Source organism: Ustilaginoidea virens, chromosome 1, assembly GCF_000687475.1.
Source record: "Ustilaginoidea virens chromosome 1, complete sequence".
NCBI classification, from domain to species: Eukaryota; Fungi; Ascomycota; class Sordariomycetes; order Hypocreales; family Clavicipitaceae; genus Ustilaginoidea; species Ustilaginoidea virens.
This window is the reverse complement of record NC_057316.1, coordinates 4,880,173-4,898,595: the sequence shown is the minus strand read 5'-3', so window position 1 is coordinate 4,898,595 and position 18,423 is coordinate 4,880,173. Positions and strand designations below refer to the sequence as shown.

Sequence of the window (18,423 nt, the reverse complement as noted above, 5' to 3'; positions counted from 1 at the left end):
AGATGCGAAAAACTAGACCAGCAAAATTTTTCCTCCAGACGCCACCCTAGTCCTTCTTCGTCCGATGGTTGATCCGAGTCATCATGGCGATAAATCGAGCGCGTGAATCCCAGCGTGCAAGTATACACCCCTTTTTGTATATACATCCATACATACATACATATATATATATATATATATATATATATATATATGTGTGTGTGTGTGTGTGTGTGTGTGTGTGTGTGTGTGTGTGTGTAGAATTCGTCCCGGATCTCCTCGCGCATTCGTTCTTCTGTTTGCCGGTCAGATCCAGCCGCCGTCAAGCCCGTCGTCGTCGCTCCGGTCTGCGCTTTGTTTCCGCGGCCGGCCCCTTTTGCGTACCGGTGAGCCTGAACGCGCCCTCTTCTTCCGGCCCCCAGGTGTTCCTGCTCCTTTTCTCTTGCGGCTTCTGTCCCCTCCATCTTCCTCTTCGTCACCCTCGCTTGGCGTGCTCGGCCCGTCCATGTCCATGCCATCATCTTCATCCGCCACTTTGAACTCTTTGTCAACATTCATCAACTCCACAAAAGCTTTGCATTTGTCCGCCATGCATTGCTGGTTGACCAGCCCGTTCATGTGACACACCAGTTCTTCCCAAACCTTCGTTCCGTGCACGCCCTGCACCTTCACTGGTGTCTTGTTTAGATCTTTTGCCACGGATTTCGCGCGGCTGTCGTGCCTACTCGTGCCCATGCCGTACAGTCGGCGCAAAAAAGTCCGGACCTCCCATAGCGAGAGCAAAATGATGGACGCGGTAGTGAGTTGCCGCAGACGCTCTGGTTCCACGGAGAGCAAAGGCGCCCGAACAGAACAAGCTGGTGCCTCGAGTTGCGATCCATCCGCCAAGCTAGGGGCCGGATCGTCAGCTTCTGGCACTGCACGCGCCTGCTCCGCCTCTTCGACATCCATCCGGACGTTGAACACTTCCGACTCTATCGCCTGAGCGACTGTGGCCCCTGTGCCCGTCACCATCTTCTCAATGGCATTGACTGTAGTCTGCAGCTCTCCCACCGTCTGGTATTCAAAGAACGCAAGGTTCTCTGCAATGAACCGCGAAAATTCGACATGAGGTGGCACATCTTCCTTGGCACTCAGTTTCGCCAGGTCAAAGTTTACTTGACCAATCAGCTTCTCCAGAAATCGCTGCCGGTTCTTCATCTTGCTTATCTTCAAAACTTCCATCAAGAGGTGGAGCTTGGCTTGGAAAGGATCCAAGGTAGCTCCATGTGAATCCTTCACCACATCCCTCTGGTAATTGTAGGCTGACTGCACCGCCTTGACGTACTCTCTCTCCACAACAGTTTCGTGCTTCTCGTGAAGCGAACGATGCTCCATGAACGCGAGCTCAGCAATCTTCCTGTTGGCAGATGTCTCAAGAGTAATCAGGGTGACGCCGATTTCCTTTGGATGTGTCAAGCCTTGGCGATTGATGCTTCCAAGTACTTCCATGGCCAGAAATGCGTGCTCATCCTGACTAGACATGGCAATTCGAGTAATGTCTTGAAGGAATCGCTGCGTGGTGGCGCTCGCCACGTCGTCAAAACTCGTCCCCCCCATGACAGTCAGCTCCTTCTTCTTCTCTTTAACATTGGCTTCAGCTGCTGCTTCCGACCGTCTCTCCTCAGTCACGAGAAATTCTTTGAATGATTTGAGGATCAGCGCCTCCAACGCAGGTAATTTGTCTTGAAATACCTGTTGAAAAGCCGTGTAAACCTTCGCAAGGACATAGTTCCGGGGCCAGGATTGACACACGAGTCCGATGGCTTCTATCGCCGCTTTCCGCGCCTCCAAAGGCTGCTGGGGGGAAGCAAACGGAGAAAGAATATCGACAATCAATTTTGGAACCGAATCGCCCTTCCAGCCTGGGAACTTGTCTCTGAAGATGTGGACTTGCTTGTCCAGGTCGCAGTGCTTGCCCACACTGCCCACAATAATGGAATAGGCGGCAACGAGATGAAGCCGTTTAGGGTCCAGGGGCGCCTTGATCAGTCTTTGGATCGCCAGTAAGCTTGATGCCACGAGGTTGCCGAGTGGTGCAAAATCCTTCAGGAGTTCACAGACCGTGTGGGAGCAAGCAATTAGATCATCCAGTGCCCCACGGGACGAGATTTTCCCGATCCCTTTCAGAAGTTGCAATCTGACCTCTGATAGGAACTCCGAGTGTAGAGTGGGAAGTTGTGGTAGCACTCTCTTATATATGACGGTAACGGCTCTGAAAGCAACCAGCTCGTTTGCGCCAGTAAAACTGGACAGTTGGGATTTCAGAAGCTTGATTTGCTCGAGGTTGAAAAGTTTTGGTTCTGCTTTTGCGAAAATTGTGAGAACCTGCAAAGCATCACGGCCGCAGGGTGCCGAGGCATCCTCCGTCTCGGGGTTGTCAAGCAATCCAAACATGACTCCGACTAATCTCAAGCACACGTTAAAGGGTCCTTGGTTTTCAGCAAACTTGTTCTGAGGCTTGAGGATGGCCTGAAACACCTTGTCCAGAACTTCAGTCACGGTACCAGCTTTAACAGTTTGGATGATCAGGGAGACATGGTCCGTCAAGGATGTTTCGAAACTTGCGGTATTCTCGTTGGCATAGAATGGCGCAAACCACACTTCTTCAATCATTTGCCGAGCTAGATCCCGCACGCTTTCGTCCGGATCTTGGACGCGACGAAGCAGCCCGTTGGCAATGGCACTGCGCAAACTTTTGCCATGGTTGCGCAAGTAAATGTCACGAGCAAGCTTCATTGCGCGCTTTCGCACACCAACCCCAGCATCTTGAAAGCGATCTATAATCCTCGGCGTAAGGTTCGGTTCCAAGCCGGGCCGCATCCCTATGCAGCTTCCCAGCAAGCCTAGAGCGGAATCTCTGACCTGAACAGAAGAGTCACTCGCACAGTCCAAGATAAGTTGAATGACCGTCGAGTCACTGTCCAAAATGGAGGGGTCCGTTTCGAGCACCTGATTGACACTCTTCAGACTTTTGCTGCGTACCGTCGCTTGATCACTAGCCATGGAGCCCAAGAGAATATTCACAATCTTGCCAAAGGATTCGCAAAAGGGAGACCGCAGCAGAAGGATTGAGAAGGCAAATTTGGCAAGGTTTGGCGGCACGGATTTAAAAGCATACTCGCTGGAAAGCCAGTTGCGGTCTTCTACCATCATTCGTAGTCTGTAAGCAGAACGGCCGAGTTCCTTATCTCGTTCGCCATCACTCTCCTCGAGGTTGTCGTACGTGACGTGAATTCTGGTCGCCCAATCTAAAATCAGAAATGATATGGCGCTTGACAAGTGAGGGTCATCCGAGCTTTTACCCTGCAGATACTCTAGTGCACCACGATACGGTCCAGACCAGGCGACAATATGCTCCATAGGACTTCTCTGCTCGAGGCAGTGTGTAGCCAAGTCAGAAAGATACTTGGCATACTCCGTCGTAGCGTCACCGCTCTCGAGGGATGTGGCAGTCCGCTTTACGTGGGAACGTAGACGGGAAACAGCAGCGCTCATCGTACCCAGCAATTCCAAAGCCATGTTCTTTGCTGGCGCCGCTGTTTTTGGGGCCTCAAATAGTTGCACCATCATGACCATTAGCAACCGCAAAAGCAACTCTGCTGATGGCCAATCCGGCAAGTCGAGGCATGTCGTGAAGTCATCAACAAACAAATCTAGAAGGTTGCGATACGGGGTATCGCCGGACTTGGTGGATCCCATGGCTCGCTTAACGATGAAATTTATAACATAGGAGGCATTCCGCATGGCCGTGTCATTCAAGGGCGCAGCGACAGCTTCCAGTTCCTGGATGGCCAGTGCCGGCTGCTGGGCCCCCTGTTCCTCGCTCAAGATTGTAGTCTTCGCTTGGGTCGTTTGCAATGTTTGGCCGTCTTCGTCATCTTCTCCTAACGCGACCGCATCCAAGGAGCGCCCACTAGTGCCGTTGACGTTGCCGCTGGCCACTCTGATTCTTCCAGAACTGGCTTGAACAAGTCGCATGATAAGTGCAGAGACGGGCTGTATGCTGCCCCCATCAGCCAACTTGAACTGCCTCGAGCTCAGCTTGCCGACCGGCAACTTTTCCAACGACGTCAAGATGTCGTCAATGATGCCTTGCCGTTGCTCGGGTTTGATCACGAAAATCTGGCACAGCATAACCATGGCAACTGAGCGGATTCCATCGAATTTTTGCGTTCCAACAGCTGAATCTTTTTCAAGATATGCGTTTTCCACAAAGATTAGCTTAGAAGCGGTAAATTCCAAGGTAGTTACGACTGTTTCGGACAGCTCGATCTTCGTAATGAGTTCAGCCAAAAGAGCTGAGAGCTTTTGGCAGCAAACAAACACGGACGCGATTGCCTTTTTGTTCTTCTGAAAGAGTTTGAAAAGACCACTTGAGCTTCCAGAGTTACGGAGCTCAACCAAGGGTATCACGATATCCTCCGTGACGACTTTGAAAATGTTGACACACTTATTGATGACAGATTCGGAGTAAAGTTGCTTGTCTTCACGACACCCGGACAGTATTCGCAGGCACGTTCGCGCGGCCTTCAAAGCTGTTTCAACTTCGCTCAATTGTTGAACCCACGAATCTACTGCCGCCTCATCCCAGTTGTCATCAATGCGGATATCGAGACCGTCGGCTTGTTTCAAGCTCGCCTCGCCTAGTTTCATAACCCGTATAAGATTTTCCAGGGGAACAGCATTGAAGGTTTTCAAGTCTATGACTTTTTGGATTGCTGTGTGCACTTTTTGCTGTGTTGCGGCTGTCATGGTTGCTTCTTGATCATGTGTCAACATGACAATGTGATCTAAGCCAGGTTCCATTGCCAGGGCATTGCCCACGGCCGCGAAGACGGAACGCATCAGTCTGTCTAAAGCGTCAAGCGCTGCCTCTCCCCGTTGACGTTGATCAAGACTTTCCCCAAGAATATCTTGGGTTTCCCCTAGAATTCCGCTCTGATTTCTCTTCACTGAAAGGTTTTCTGGAGCGTCCGGCGCAACGATGTACTCCAAATATTCATCCGACTTGATTCCTCCAGTTGACAGCTCTATGCGGAAGCCAGACGTCTCGTTGACAGTCACCTGGCCTGTGTTTGTTTTTGGGTTGGATTTGCTATACTGCAACGCATCGACAACCAATTGGTCATAAGGTTGGATAATTCTTTGATGATCTGACGCATCTATTTCCGGAACCAAGTTGTAGGAAGAACGATCGAATGAGCTTTTTGAAGGTATGGCAACTTCTATTCTTGGTTGCAAGGGTCCATTGCTCAACATGGGCTGCACACTAGTCTTTGATGGCTGCGCGTGCTCTGATGAATTCGAAGCATAAGTCGGATCCCCGTTGACGAGTTTGGGGCTGGAAATATTTGGTTTGGTGGCTTTGAAGAAGTTGCCGACTCTTTCGTATACCGCCTTTGTAACCGGCGACAAAGTCTCAGATACGCTTCTGTGGTGGGTCGATGGTAGTAGAGTACGAGCACCGGGAGGCACGGTCGGAAACTTGCTGCTTCGATAGTTAGCAGGTTTTTGAGCCGGATTGTTCGAGCATCACGAACTATTGAGTGCGTTTGGACGGATTTAGATCATGCAAAATATGATCCACAGTCTGCTTTAGATTCTTTGATCCGTTCAAGGGACTAGTCGCTTCTTGGTTCACCTTGTCGAAATCTTGCGTTGGGAACAGGTCGGAAACACACAATGAGGGCGACCCAGAGTCTATACTCGGATCAGGAATAATATCTGGATTAGGGCGTCAGGATCGAGCAGATGTCATATTTAGTTTCTTGGATTCGAGAAGTAACAGTAGCCAAGGCCCAAGCGCATTGGGAAGGAGCTCTCACCAGGCAAGAATGGAGCTGTAGATGTTTGCGGAGAGTAAGGCAAACACTCTTGCAGAGTGAAGGGTCGATTTATGACATGATTCAGCGCAACATGGCTGTAAGCCGGTTTGACACCGTTCTTGGAACCGTTGGCCTTGTATGAGGCCATTTCCGCCATGTTGTAGCTCGTTACAATGGGACCACGGCTTCACGCATCGTCCAGGGAAGGAGCTGTCAGGTTTCGTCGCAAGAGGGAAGGCGCAAGGCAACGCCTTCAGGCAGTTCTGGCGGTACCAAGGTATAGCGAGGTACAAGACCATCCATCAATAAGATCGCTTCACCATGACTTGGCAGAGAATCGATTGCATGCGCCGAATATCTAGCAACAGTAGCAAAATGTCGATAGCGAGGGCAGAAGAGACTAGAGGAGAGGATTGGAAGGCTTGTGACGTTGCACTTGGCAGGCAGCAAAGGAGGGCAGCTAACAACCTCCAACCCTTTCGACCAACCAGTCAGTGACTTAGCGCCACGGGAGTCTGGAGAGGATCCACAAGTACCTCCGATGTCCAATAACAGGATTAAGAATTTGACAGTGTTTCCTCCAAACGATGCACAATGGCGTCGAGCGGCTCCCTTCTTCCTATGTATGTACCACTACTCCGTAAAGAAAACGAAAAGGAACTATTAAAGTGTGGATGTTGCGGAGCCTAGAACAAAGGTGCGCGACAATAGGAGCAACTTTTTAGCCATGCTGCACCTTTACCTAACTCTGCTTTTGTTTTCCATCATAGACGCGGGATCAAAGGTCATTTCCACACTGTTGAAACCGTCTTTTCTGCGTCAAAAACTGCAATCAATGATGCAAGTCGTCGAGCGCCACCAGTTGCAAACGGCGCAAACCGAAAGCACTGTACAAGAACAATGCCCTAGTTGCGGAAGACAAGAAGTCGAGTACTCCAATATGCAATACGTGGTGCAGATGAAGGCTTAACTACAATTTACAATTTGCGAGTACCGACACTCGTGTTCTTGAATCATGTTTGCGCTTGCTTACTTTGTTTCAATTCTTTTCATGCTCAGCTGGCACGAGGACAATCGAGGCGTGTTCGTTTCAGTGTCGAAGCTGTGTTATATGCTTCGCATCGTCATCTTACGCAGAAGCGCTAGCGGTTTCCGGGATCAACGCATATTCAGCATTGCCGCTCTGCTCATACTCTGCCATGTCTAGGGCAACAATGACGCTTTCTCGGACCACCTTTTCATCATCGTGAAGAAAGCGTCTTAGAATCTCTTCTACGCCCTCCTCGTCCCCGAGACTTCCCAGAGCCTCAGCAGCTTCATGACGCACCATGCTCGCCTCTTCGATGTTACTCAAGGCTGCAGTTAGGGCGGGTATTGAAGCTGGATGTGATAGCTGGCCAAAGACAAAAGCAATTTCATGGCGGAACAGCGCAGAAGAATCGGATAATCCCTTTGCAAGAGCAAGGACTGCCGGAATTGCGGTCGGGCGGTCGGGTGGCGAAGCCAAGTCCCGCAAGGCGAACATGGCGCGATATCTCATGAACAATGGTTGGGCGGTGTCCATCAAAGTCCGCTCAAGTTCCTCGACCGTTTTGTCGGACTCGGATAGAGGCGGAGCAGGGTCGATCGAGGCGAAGTCGCTAGAAACCTCAATTAGATCATCGAAAAGTAACAAAACAGCACGGCCAATGTGTTTTACCTGTGCCTCAACTTTTCCTGCTTGCGCTCTTCGGAATTCTCCCATTCTATACGGTCAATGGCTATCTCGCATGTCTCGGTAACCACTAACTCCTCGCCTTCGCGATCGCGGAAATATTTCAAGATTTCCAAGTTTTCGGCACGGCCCAACGCACCTAGAGCCTCCGCCGCCTCGTGTCTGCACATGGCGTCCTCGTGCAAATCAGAAAGAACGTCTCTCAGCGGTTTGATGGCAGCATCATGCTTAGTCTGTCCAAGACAGTACGCCAGCTCATGCTTTAGAAGTGCCGACGGCGACGAGAAGCCAGCCGCGATGGCCTCGATGGCCTCGACGGCAGTGGCAGGCTCACCAGTAGTCGCAACATGTTTCAATGAAAAGAGAGCCCGAAATCGAACAGGTAGTGGGGTCGACTCTGAGCAAAGGCTCTCTCGCAACTTTAGAACTGTGCTGTCGGACATGTTTCTTTGTTTTTTCTCGAAGAAAGACCATAAAGAGAGCGACTGGCTTGTTTTTTTTTTTTTCTTTTTCTTTTCTGGTTCTTGAAGATTTTATTTGGAATGGAAAGACGTTTCAAGACTGTCAGTCCAGCGGCTCGGGCTTCACCATATCCAAGAAGAAAAATTTAGGTGGGGTGCTATTGCTATGTTGTCAGTCAACTTGCTCCCTGCAAATGAAGCAAGAGGGGTTTTCCGGATATTGGCCAATGATGGATAAGGAAAATGAGGGTACCTGGGATGTACGGAGTACACGGAGTAGGTACCTAGTCATAACAGAAGCCTTTTTTTCCTTTTGGGCCTTTGTATTCAACGTTACATAATACACTTGACTTGACCTGCCGTTGTTAAGCTTGCAGAGACCACTCCTAGCCGTAAAAGAAATTTGAAGCCTATACTCACGGATGATTCGCTTCATCTGAGAGTTCAGCGAAGGTGCTTTACAGCATCTTAGCCCTGCGGAATATACCGAGCACTTTCGCGGGGCCCAAGTTTATTTCCAAAAGGTGGGTCTGGAATCTGATGGATTACGTAGTGTGGCAATATAGAAGTCAATTCGTCTGAACGTGTCAACCTACCATGGGAAGTGGTCAACCACTTCAATCGGTTCCATGGTCTAACGGTTATGACTGCGGATTCTGATTCCGCCAGCGAGGGTTCGACTCCCCCTGGAACCTTTTTTACCCTTTGTGCCGTTGTGTTGTTTTTTTCTTTTTCTCCTTGCTACGGCCGCCCTTTTGTAACCAAGTCTGTCTTTCTTATATGGTCAACCATTTTGCGAACAAGGTATCGAAGACTATAAATTTTTTTTGCATTATACACACGTGTTCGATGAGGCTTTGGTTTGTAGGGCGCGTTGTGAGACAGAGTCTGTCGGACTACGTACTCCGTACAGACGAACAAGCCACCCCGGGCGAATGTCTCTTTTGATTGTGCAATCATTGACGTAATGCTGCTTTACTATGTTGCGATCTGTGCTTGCCAGGCTGGTTTGGTCAATGGTATTTATTTGATTTTAGATGCCTAAGCGAGGCGGCAGCATAGCACAGTGTCACTGTGAGTACCTGTTCCTAGGTACATAAGGTACCTAAGGTAGTGGGCTTGTCCAATGGCGACATACATCTGGTAGTGTCCAGTCTCGATATCCGCCCAACTTTTGCATTATTCAGCGTCCAGATGCGACGCGGGAACGGCCTCTCGCTCGTGAAGTTTGAACTGCACCACTACTCCTGCCTCTCCGACCGACTAGATGACACAGCTGCCGCAAAAACAAGTTGACCTCTTCCCCCTTCTGCCCTGTTCTGTTCGCCGAAAGTTTCTTTGCCCCCCCCTGCCCGTCTATATTTCAGGCTCCCACAACCATGGCGCCGTCCCTGGAAGAGCCAGAGCCTGTGGCTGAAGTTCTCGCCAACCCCATGAAACAAAAACCTCAACTCGTCGCCCCGGAGCCCGAACACTGTCCTGGTCCAGAGTCGCAACAAGCCGGACAAGCGGATTCCTGCGCCGGGTGCCCCAACCAGGCCATCTGCGCTTCTGCGCCCAAGGGACCCGATCCCGACATTCCCCTGATATCGGCTCGCCTACGAGACGTCAAGCACAAAATCCTTGTCCTCAGCGGCAAAGGCGGCGTGGGCAAAAGCACCTTCACCTCCCTGCTGGCCCACGCGTTTGCCACAAACCCCGACAGCAACGTCGGCATCATGGACACGGACATATGCGGCCCCAGCATCCCCAAGATGATGGGGGTGGAGCAAGAGACGATCCACGTCAGCGGCACGGGCTGGTCGCCGGTTTGGGTCATGGACAATCTCGGCGTGATGAGCATCCAGTTCATGCTGCCCAACCGGGACGACGCCGTTATCTGGAGGGGCCCCAAGAAGAACGGGCTGATCAAGCAGTTTCTGAAGGATGTGGAATGGGGCGACCTGGACTTTTTGCTCGTCGACACGCCCCCCGGCACGAGCGACGAGCACTTGAGCGTCAACTCGTTCCTGAAAGAGAGCGGCATCGACGGCGCTGTCCTGGTTACTACGCCCCAAGAAATTTCGTTGCTGGACGTACGGAAGGAGATTGACTTTTGCCGCAAAGCGGGCATCAGGATACTCGGCTTGGCCGAGAACATGAGCGGCTTCGTCTGCCCCAAGTGCAAAGGAGAGAGCCAGATTTTCAGACCCACGACGGGCGGGGGCAGAGGGCTCGCGGACGAGATGGGCATTCCTTTCTTGGGTGCGGTCCCATTGGATCCGAGAATCCGGATGGCATGCGACTACGGAGAGAGCTTCTTTGATTCGTTCCCTGACAGTCCGGCGTGTTTGGCGTTTCAAGAAGTGGTCAAGAACATGGCTAAACAGCTCAATCTGGACTCCAGTAGCGTATTGCCCGATAAATAGACAAGGCGGCGAGAAAGGCAAGAGAAGCAGGAACCTGTGGAACAGGTACGTGCAGCCCGATGGTAGGGAAATTCCCCCCCCTCCCCCCCCCCCCTCCCTTGTCTTGTCAGCAAGAAAATGCAATGTACAGATTCTGAGTTATCTGGAACAGCGAGCTACATTTTTGCCTGCTCATTTGTTGCGCAATTTCTCAGGGACATCATCCAGGTCCTCTGCAGACTCGATATCGATCACGCTCCCAGCTTCGGCCGTGGACCGCATCAGTTCCTTGGCGCCAGCATACAGCATCCTCGTCTCAGCATTACATGTTATCGGGAGATAGTACAGCAGCACATATGGAACCGACAGCCGACCGTCAGACTAGTTTGGCACATCAGCCATGGCTTTTGCGAAGAAGGAGGGGTAGCGGTTTTAAAGAGGAAAGAAAAAAAAAACAAAAAAAAAAAAAAAAAAAAAAAAAAAAAAAAACTTGGACATTCAGCTTGAGGCATCCAACACGAACCGTTGTCAGAGGGTAGCTCAAGAGGACAAATCGCGGCGCGTGGTCCGGCAAATCCCCAGCAACTTGGTCAAGGGATTTGTAGACTCTCGCTTCGTCATAGTCGTCTAGAGCCTGCCGAATCTCATGGGTGTTCTTATCAATCATGTCTGGTCACGAGGCGGCGAAATTGGTCAGCCGTGTGAGTTTGGCGACAAGGCTGCAGGTGCAGTGCAGGGCCCCAGGTGATGCAAGGGTTGACGCACAAATGACGGCCTGAGGGTCTTTGGCTCTGGAAGTAGTCAGACGGAACTTGCGCAGCTGATGTCTCGTCTCGTCGGATAATGTGTACAATCTCGACTCGGAAGCCTGGGAACATGAAGCAATCCACGTCTGTCAGAAATGCGGCGGGCGACGGACCGACCAGGTAGAGGATAGTGGGCCGGGGGAGTCTGGTACCATGATGAAGTGGAGGTCAGGTCTGATAGTTTGAGTATCCTGGCCGCTTGGGGACGGAAAGAAGAATGGTGAGCCGCACGAGGCCTCGATGTGGAAAAGGTCGACCTTTGCGGATGCAAGACGGGACGGGCACGGGCTGTGTAGGTAGGTATAAGGAATTGAAGCTGATTGCCATTGAGACGGGGGGATGATTTGGTACATACTCCGCACGTCGGAGACCTCCAAGCTCAGCCCCGCCAAGCTCGGGGACCCATTGATGAGAGCAATTGATCATTGCAGGTACCTAATGCAGCGCGGAGTATAGCAGGAACCGAATGTACCAGGTATGCTGTATGTAATGCACCCAGACAACCGCCCCCATCTTCGCCCGTTTCCCGTCAATCAACTACCTCGAGAAGCCGCATCTCGCCAGCTCGCATTGCATCGCGGTCACCAGCCCGAAAGACACGTGCAGACCTACTACTACCCGACCCTCAAGCATGCCCGCTCGAGCAAGCGTCCTCCCCAAGGTCCCAGCCAGCCCAGCAATCCATGTCGTCGAGAGTGTCTCGACTTGCGATCCATCATCTGGCTGCCTCGTCGCCGTCGCGGTCACTTCTGCCGAGAGCCCGTCGCCCGTCCTTGATTTCGACAATGCCAACGCGACAGGACAAGAACGCGCTGCGCACCATCCAGACTGCCGCTTGTCTCGTCATAGGCGACGAAGTGTTGGGCGGCAAAGTGAGCCACCTCGCTTCACCCCTTTTCTTTCCTTTTCTTACTTTTTTTTCGTACTTAACTCATGGTGCCTTTGATCAGTTGCTAATCTTTGTACTACAAGACGGTTGATGTACGTCGGGGGGGGGGGAAGGCATCAACGGACGCTTTTTTTTTTCTTCTTCCTTTGCCCTCCCCCTCCTGGATGTGCCAACGGCTGGCTGACTGATCCGAGTAGACAAACTCGGCGTACGTGGCGAAATGGTGCTTCTCGCTCGGAATCGTACGCTCTACTGATGTCTCGTCTGGCCGGCTGATGATTGGTGCTGACACGTAGGTCAGAGCTTGAAACGGGTCGAGGTTATCGAAGACGACGAGAGCGACATCATAGAGGCTGTCCGTCGTATGAGCGACCGCTACGATTTCGTAGTGACCAGGTCAGTTCCCGCACCGTGCTTTTGCAAACCCAGTCACGGACGGAGGGCAAGTTTCAGCTGAGCCAGCACATCGTTAGCGGAGGAATCGGTCCAACGTGAGTCGCATCCCTGGCCCCAAGGAAACAACTGTCTTGTTCTCCCCCTTCCCCCCTTGCCCCCTGTCTTTCTATCCGGGAATGCCACCACAAGCTGACCTGGGGGGCCGTGTAGCCATGACGACATCACGTATCAATCTGTCGCCAAGGCCTTCGACCTGCCCCTGAAGCTGCATCAGGAAGGGCTCGAGAAGATGAAGAGGCTCTCTAGGCCGCACACGCTCACCCCGGACTTTGACTGGGAAACCGATTCCCCCGCGCTGCGGGCCAAGCTCCGCATGGTCAGACTGCCCACGGACGAAACGCGCAACTACAGCGACCAGTTTCTGTTTGTGTCGGATAGCCTGTGGGTTCCTGTGTCGGTGGTCAACGGCAACGTCCATATTCTGCCTGGCGTGCCCTCGCTGTGTATGTTGTTGTTGTTGTTGTTGTTGTTGTTGTTGTCGAACACGTTGCTCGCTGGCAAAGACTCGGGCCCAACAACGGCTGCCATCTAACGCGCGCGCCCCGTCTAGTCCGACAACTCCTCGACGGGTTGAAGCCTCACGTGCTGCCGAGACTTGTCGACCCGGGGGGCAAGGGGACGACCCGAGTCCTGATATCCACTCCGCTCCCGGAAAGCGCCGTTGCGGCTTACCTGACCGACCTCGCAGCCAGGGTTGCCTGCAAAGGAGTCAAGGTCGGCAGTTATCCGCGGTGGGGCAAGAAGACCAACACTGTCTCGCTTGTTGGCAGGTATGTTTTCTTTGCTTATTTTTGCTTTATACTTTATTATTTTACCATTATGCGTTTCTTTTTTTTTTCTTTTGTTTCCCCCCCCCTCAAACGGGAAGAGATGTCCAGCATGGTTGCATTCAGAACCTCTAAGCACCAACTAGGTGTACCTACCTAGGTACACGACTAGACTGCGTCCACGGTACCGGTTTCTTGTTGTTCCTTTTTTTTTTTTCTTCTTCTTCTTCTTGTCCAATGAAAAGCAAATGGAAGCCTCATGAGTTAACCAAGGACCCTTGGCACTGCACAATGAAGAAGAGCCAGACTTGTTTGTTCTAACATGACATGCAGGGATCAGCAATTCCTCGAGGGGCTAGTTGCCGAAGTGGAAGAGAATGTGCAAGGGCGCCGAGTCGGACGCGAAGGTGAAGGTGAAGATGATTAACTACGTTTGTTACAAATAGTCTTGGGGGGAAGTAGAATGCGCCACGAAACCTCTATTGTGCACTCGTGCACGCCGATTACCTTGGTTTATGGCGCTGCCTCACCCAGCTCGGCGAGGTATTTCAACGGTTCGCAGATGTGGCCTCGGTTATATAGGTAGGTAGGAGGTATCTAGGCACCAGGAGCACAAAACAACACATGTTACCCTCGAAAGCAAAAGGGCCCAGACCTGTCCTCGGAGAATGACGGCCTCTCTCTCATTGTGTTTTTATTTTGGGGGGGAGGGGGGAGTTTCTTTTTTTGCTCGAAAAGTCCCTCCCAAGCATCTCGTACGTGACAAGTCAAGCTGTGCCAACCATCAGCGGCAATGAGCGTGCCCTCGGCGGCGCCAGGTCCGCAAAAGGGAACCTCTCCCGCCGTAGCAAAAGCACAACAAGGCCGATACTCCCGCGTTGGGTGGATGAGCGCATCGCGGCCCTCCCGCTTCAGCCTCCGCAGTACCGCGACGCAGATGCTGCTGCCCCCCCATTGTCGCGGCACCCTGGAACCCTAGAGCCCGGCACGACTCTCCTCACGAGGAAAACAGCTTCGTTCCGTTGGGGAGGGGGGAGGGGTCAGTTCAGTTCAATGGGTGGATCAAGGATGTTTTTGAACCAAGGTTAGAGCATGCAAAAGCGGGGTCAAGTTGAACGATGAAGGGAGTGAGGGAGTGGCCAAGGCTGGTTTTCTGATGACGGCGGTATCAAGAGAGCACCGGCGCAGATGAGTAGCAGCCAAAGGGGTTTCTTTAGTGTAGTGTTAGTGCCAGTGCCAGTGCCAGTGCCAGTGTTAGTTTCCACCCCCCCCCCCTTTTTTGTGTGTGTTTTTAAGTTGTTTTATTTTACCTTTGAACTGGAAGCTGAAGCAGGAAACGGCAGTGTTTGCTGGGGGCTCTCCACTCCAAGGTGGGAATCCTGGTGGCTATTCGAGGCGTTTCGCCAAGTCGTGCCTCGTGATAACCAATGTTTCGCCACCGGGTTACATGAGCAACCTCAGAGGTCCCAGGGAGAACCTCATTAGGTGTTCTAGAAAAGCCCACGATGGCCCTTTTTTTCTCGGCTGGCCGCCACAACGGTTGCGGATGAGCGACCTCCTGAGCTTACTGGAGGGGGGCCATGACGAGGATTTTTTTTCTGCTTCTTTCCTTTGCCTTTTCCTTTTCAGCGTCCTCGAGATTGAGCGGGAACAGGGCGCAGCACGCAGCACGCAGCATGCAGCACGCAGCACCGTCATGCAACGTCTGGTGCCTGAGTGACGCCTGGCATCTGGATCAAGGGTCAAAGGGACTCCAGGCTCCAGAGCCATTTCAAGCTCAAAACGGGCTCCCATTCGGCAGCAACAAGTATTGCATTGTCCCGGCACATGGTGGAACGCGCTTCCGCGGGGCTTGGCTCGAATCGACGTATTGGTGCATTGGTGCATTGCATCGTCGTTGCAACGTGTTTGTGCGTCATACGACTAGATGCTCGAGTTGCGCCGGAGTGTGTCGAGACGAACCGGGTATTGCAGAGCCGTCCGTTGCTGCGCAGGCGCCCGAATTGCCAAAAGGATAGACTGGACTCGTCTCGTCTCGTCTCGTCCTCTCCCTATCGACATCGACGCACAAGGACAGGCCACCAAGGATGATGGGGAGTAGAACAAAGATGGGAGCAGAACAATTACATCATACGATATCGACGGTCCATACCCCGAACCACCACCGGTCGACCGCCCCAGACAAAGTTCCAAGCAGCCCGTCTCTGCGCTAGGCCGCAACGGCATCGTGCTAAATTGGGCCGATATGCGCCACATGCATGCGGAAATGCATGCAACCTATGGCTCGTCTGCATCTGAGATTCTGACTTATCTGATGCAAGCCAGCCCCCAGGTCGCTAGGCACGGATGTGACGGTGACGGGCCAGGTGCGTCCATCATGCCATGCCGGATTTCAACTCGTCGGTAACCACGGGCGTACAGGCGTACAGGCGTACAGGCGTAGCACAGAGTCTACAGACTACTTCTGTACAGCCAACTAGAATCTCAGCCGAAGCCTCCAACGGGCAGAACCGCTGGCAGCATGGCCGTGCCTGACATGGGGATTGAGCCACGACCGGGGGGACAGCGGTAACTGTAGGCGAAAGACATTGGCTTGCAATACTGCATGCGAAAGGCGCTGGCCATGTTGTTTCGACCCGCCGACTTCACCGCCGTCCACAGCCCTCTTTCTCTCTGTTTTTTTTTCTTTTTTTTTTCTTTTTTTTTTTTTTTTGGTGTGTGTGTGTGTGTGTGTTTTAGGCGCTTGCCTCTTCTTCTCTTCCCCTGATGTCTTGTCTTGTCTGCCTGACCAAGGCGAGCTTTGTTCGCGGTCCATGCAGCTGTGAAGAAAATCTGGCATATTGCATGACGTGCTTTTGACTTGGGCACAGAGAGCGAGCAGCGCGACAATGTTGGGGATCCGAGCCAAGACCCAAGGTAGCATGCTTCGCCAATTCACCAACCCTGCAAGATAGGCAAGTTGAATAAAACGAAAAGCAGGAAGCCTTTTCCAGACCGGCCCGTCGGAATGCAGAGTAGTTAGTCACCAAGCATAGAGCGGCTCTGTACGGAGTATGTATCTAGGTTTCCTCCCGTTCTAGGCTCGACGCCCACATTCTTTTTGCCGTAGGCTTGCTTGGTACGGGTTGACGATCCACTTTGCTGTGGGAATGCCCGATTCCTAGTTGTTCGTCAAATCAGATCGTGTACGAGGTTTCCGCATATGGCCGCAGCGCAACCTACAAAGTCAGTACCGTTCCGTGCAAGGGAACAAGCCAAAGCACAATACAAAGTTCGCATTGACGAGTGAGCAACCAAGGTGAGCCCGGTGCGCATACCCAGGTAGTCGGGCATAAAAGATTCCCCGACCACTGCACTGTCGTTCCGAGAAAGTTGAGAAACCGCCATCTCGTACAGTAGTTGTCGATAGTACTGGTCCGCGATGCTCGGCACCTTGCCTGTGATTATGAGAAATTTATGATTTATGCCGCCATGACTACTTCCATAGTCTCGACCTGCTGGCATTCTCCCAGCCCTGCGCTGACTTGATTGGCTGCAGAAGCCCCACCAGACAAATTTGTGGTGCCTTCAAGCCGACTTCCTGGTTCCTTCCTACCTCGGGCTTCCTGGTTGCAAGGCCGTTCTTTTCATGGGAAATTGGAATCAGCCATCTCTCCTTTATTTCTCCCGAGTCCTGAATCCTTGGCTTTTATCCAGTCATGGTAGCTAATATGACGGAGTAGTAGTCATGCTTGAGAAAAGCTGCACCAACGTCTGGTAATGCGGGCATAACGACAACGCCGCACGCGACAAACCGACAAACCGACAAACCGACAAACCGACAAGCACTCCTACTGGGCACATCCAAGTCAAGTCTTGATTCCCAAGTGAGAGCGCATCAAACAAGTTTCTGGCAGCCAACCAATCCAACGGGAAAACAAGCCTCAAGGGCATCTGCGACCGAAAGCAGCTGAGCAAAGGAAGCTGCTCCGTAGAAGAACCTACCTAGGTACCTAACCTAGGGTAGGTAGGTACCTAGGTAGGTACCTGGTAGGCAGGGTTCTAGTGGCCAGTCAAGTTCCACGCCCCACCTGCCCCACACCTACTCTCATCTCTCCTGCCTCGCCTGCCTCTCCTGCCTCTCCTGCCTGTCCCAGCCGCAGTCATGTACTCCGTACCGAAAGAAAGCTCTAGCGCCAGGATGCTGCCTGCCACCAGCCTCCTCCGCCGAAGCCACTGAGGCCACTTGACTCTAGAGCTCCAGCCGTCCGGAGGTCTGGACGTCCTGGGGCCGTGGACCTATGTAATGTACCTACATATCGGGTGGGTTCTGAGCTTCTCCATGCCTAGGTTGGTCCGGAAACGCCATATTACTGGAAATGCCCAACCTGGTAGTTGCTGCCACGGCCGTTCTGGAGCGAGCTGTCAACATCTGGTGCACACTGCAGCCGGAAATGCCTGGCAGGCATGACCACCACCTCAATGTTGAACCCGGCTTTTGCGCTCCCATTTGTGTGCACTTAAGCGGCAAGGGACTTTGGTAGATATAACCGACGGAACCACCAAAAAAAAAAAAAAAAAAAAAGGAAGAAAAAAACCCCGCCGTCCAGAGGGGGCTGGATGAAAAGCTGGCGCTACATGCGCGTTGCGCAACCGTCGTTTTGGAAATCGCAGGTCTCAATCTCTCCCGCACCATGTATGGAGTAAGGCTCCGACCATCTGGCGCTAGGGTTGGCAAGGGCTGTGATGCCGGTAGGTACCTTATGTACCTTAGGTAGGTACCTAGATACCTAGATAGGTAGTATGTAGTATTTGTGCTACGGACCAAGTCCCAAGTCGCCTTGGCGTCCTGACGCATTTCGATGGTGAAATCCGCTGCTTTGGCGAGTCTGGTCGAGCTCAACTGCGCCTGCGCTGGCGTTGGCGATAAGCATCAATCACGTCGGATTGATAGATGCATGTGCTGTTGCCGCGTCTGCAATGGTCAATCAGGTACTTCAACACCCTGGCACCTTACATAAGGTACCTACCTCCCTCCTGTAAGGTGGGTACTTGCAAGTCGGCTCGACTCAAAAAAGTGACATGGCTTCAGTCTGGTTGCTTTACTCCGTACTGCGT

The 18,423-nt window shown here is 52.3% G+C and overlaps 5 protein-coding genes across 5 annotated transcripts; 2 read left to right on the top strand and 3 right to left on the bottom strand.

Moving 5' to 3' along the window:
- Window positions 1-285: 285 nt before the first annotated feature.
- Window positions 286-6,003, bottom strand: UV8b_01082 (uncharacterized protein; the record flags this gene model as incomplete). Its single annotated transcript, XM_043138580.1, has 3 exons — window positions 286-5,509; window positions 5,562-5,745; window positions 5,847-6,003. The coding sequence occupies 3 exons, from the start codon at window positions 6,001-6,003 to the stop codon at window positions 286-288; spliced, it is 5,565 nt and encodes a 1,854-aa protein (XP_042994514.1).
- Window positions 6,004-6,975: 972 nt separating this feature from the next.
- Window positions 6,976-8,003, bottom strand: UV8b_01081 (uncharacterized protein; the record flags this gene model as incomplete). The annotated part of the gene is made up of 2 exons (XM_043138579.1): window positions 6,976-7,486; window positions 7,546-8,003. The coding sequence occupies 2 exons, from the start codon at window positions 8,001-8,003 to the stop codon at window positions 6,976-6,978; spliced, it is 969 nt and encodes a 322-aa protein (XP_042994513.1).
- A 1,397-nt stretch (window positions 8,004-9,400) lies between these two features.
- On the top strand, window positions 9,401-10,429 carry UV8b_01080 (uncharacterized protein; the record flags this gene model as incomplete). Its single annotated transcript, XM_043138578.1, has 1 exon — window positions 9,401-10,429. The coding sequence occupies one exon, from the start codon at window positions 9,401-9,403 to the stop codon at window positions 10,427-10,429; it is 1,029 nt and encodes a 342-aa protein (XP_042994512.1).
- Window positions 10,430-10,600: 171 nt separating this feature from the next.
- Window positions 10,601-11,369, bottom strand: UV8b_01079 (uncharacterized protein; the record flags this gene model as incomplete). Its single annotated transcript, XM_043138577.1, has 4 exons — window positions 10,601-10,789; window positions 10,932-11,077; window positions 11,174-11,276; window positions 11,367-11,369. 4 exons carry the CDS (start codon window positions 11,367-11,369, stop codon window positions 10,601-10,603), a joined length of 441 nt encoding a protein of 146 aa, XP_042994511.1.
- Window positions 11,370-11,999: 630 nt separating this feature from the next.
- On the top strand, window positions 12,000-13,753 carry UV8b_01078 (uncharacterized protein; the record flags this gene model as incomplete). The annotated part of the gene is made up of 8 exons (XM_043138576.1): window positions 12,000-12,086; window positions 12,187-12,195; window positions 12,301-12,345; window positions 12,405-12,499; window positions 12,577-12,594; window positions 12,710-13,002; window positions 13,110-13,329; window positions 13,660-13,753. The coding sequence occupies 8 exons, from the start codon at window positions 12,000-12,002 to the stop codon at window positions 13,751-13,753; spliced, it is 861 nt and encodes a 286-aa protein (XP_042994510.1).
- Window positions 13,754-18,423: the final 4,670 nt, after the last annotated feature.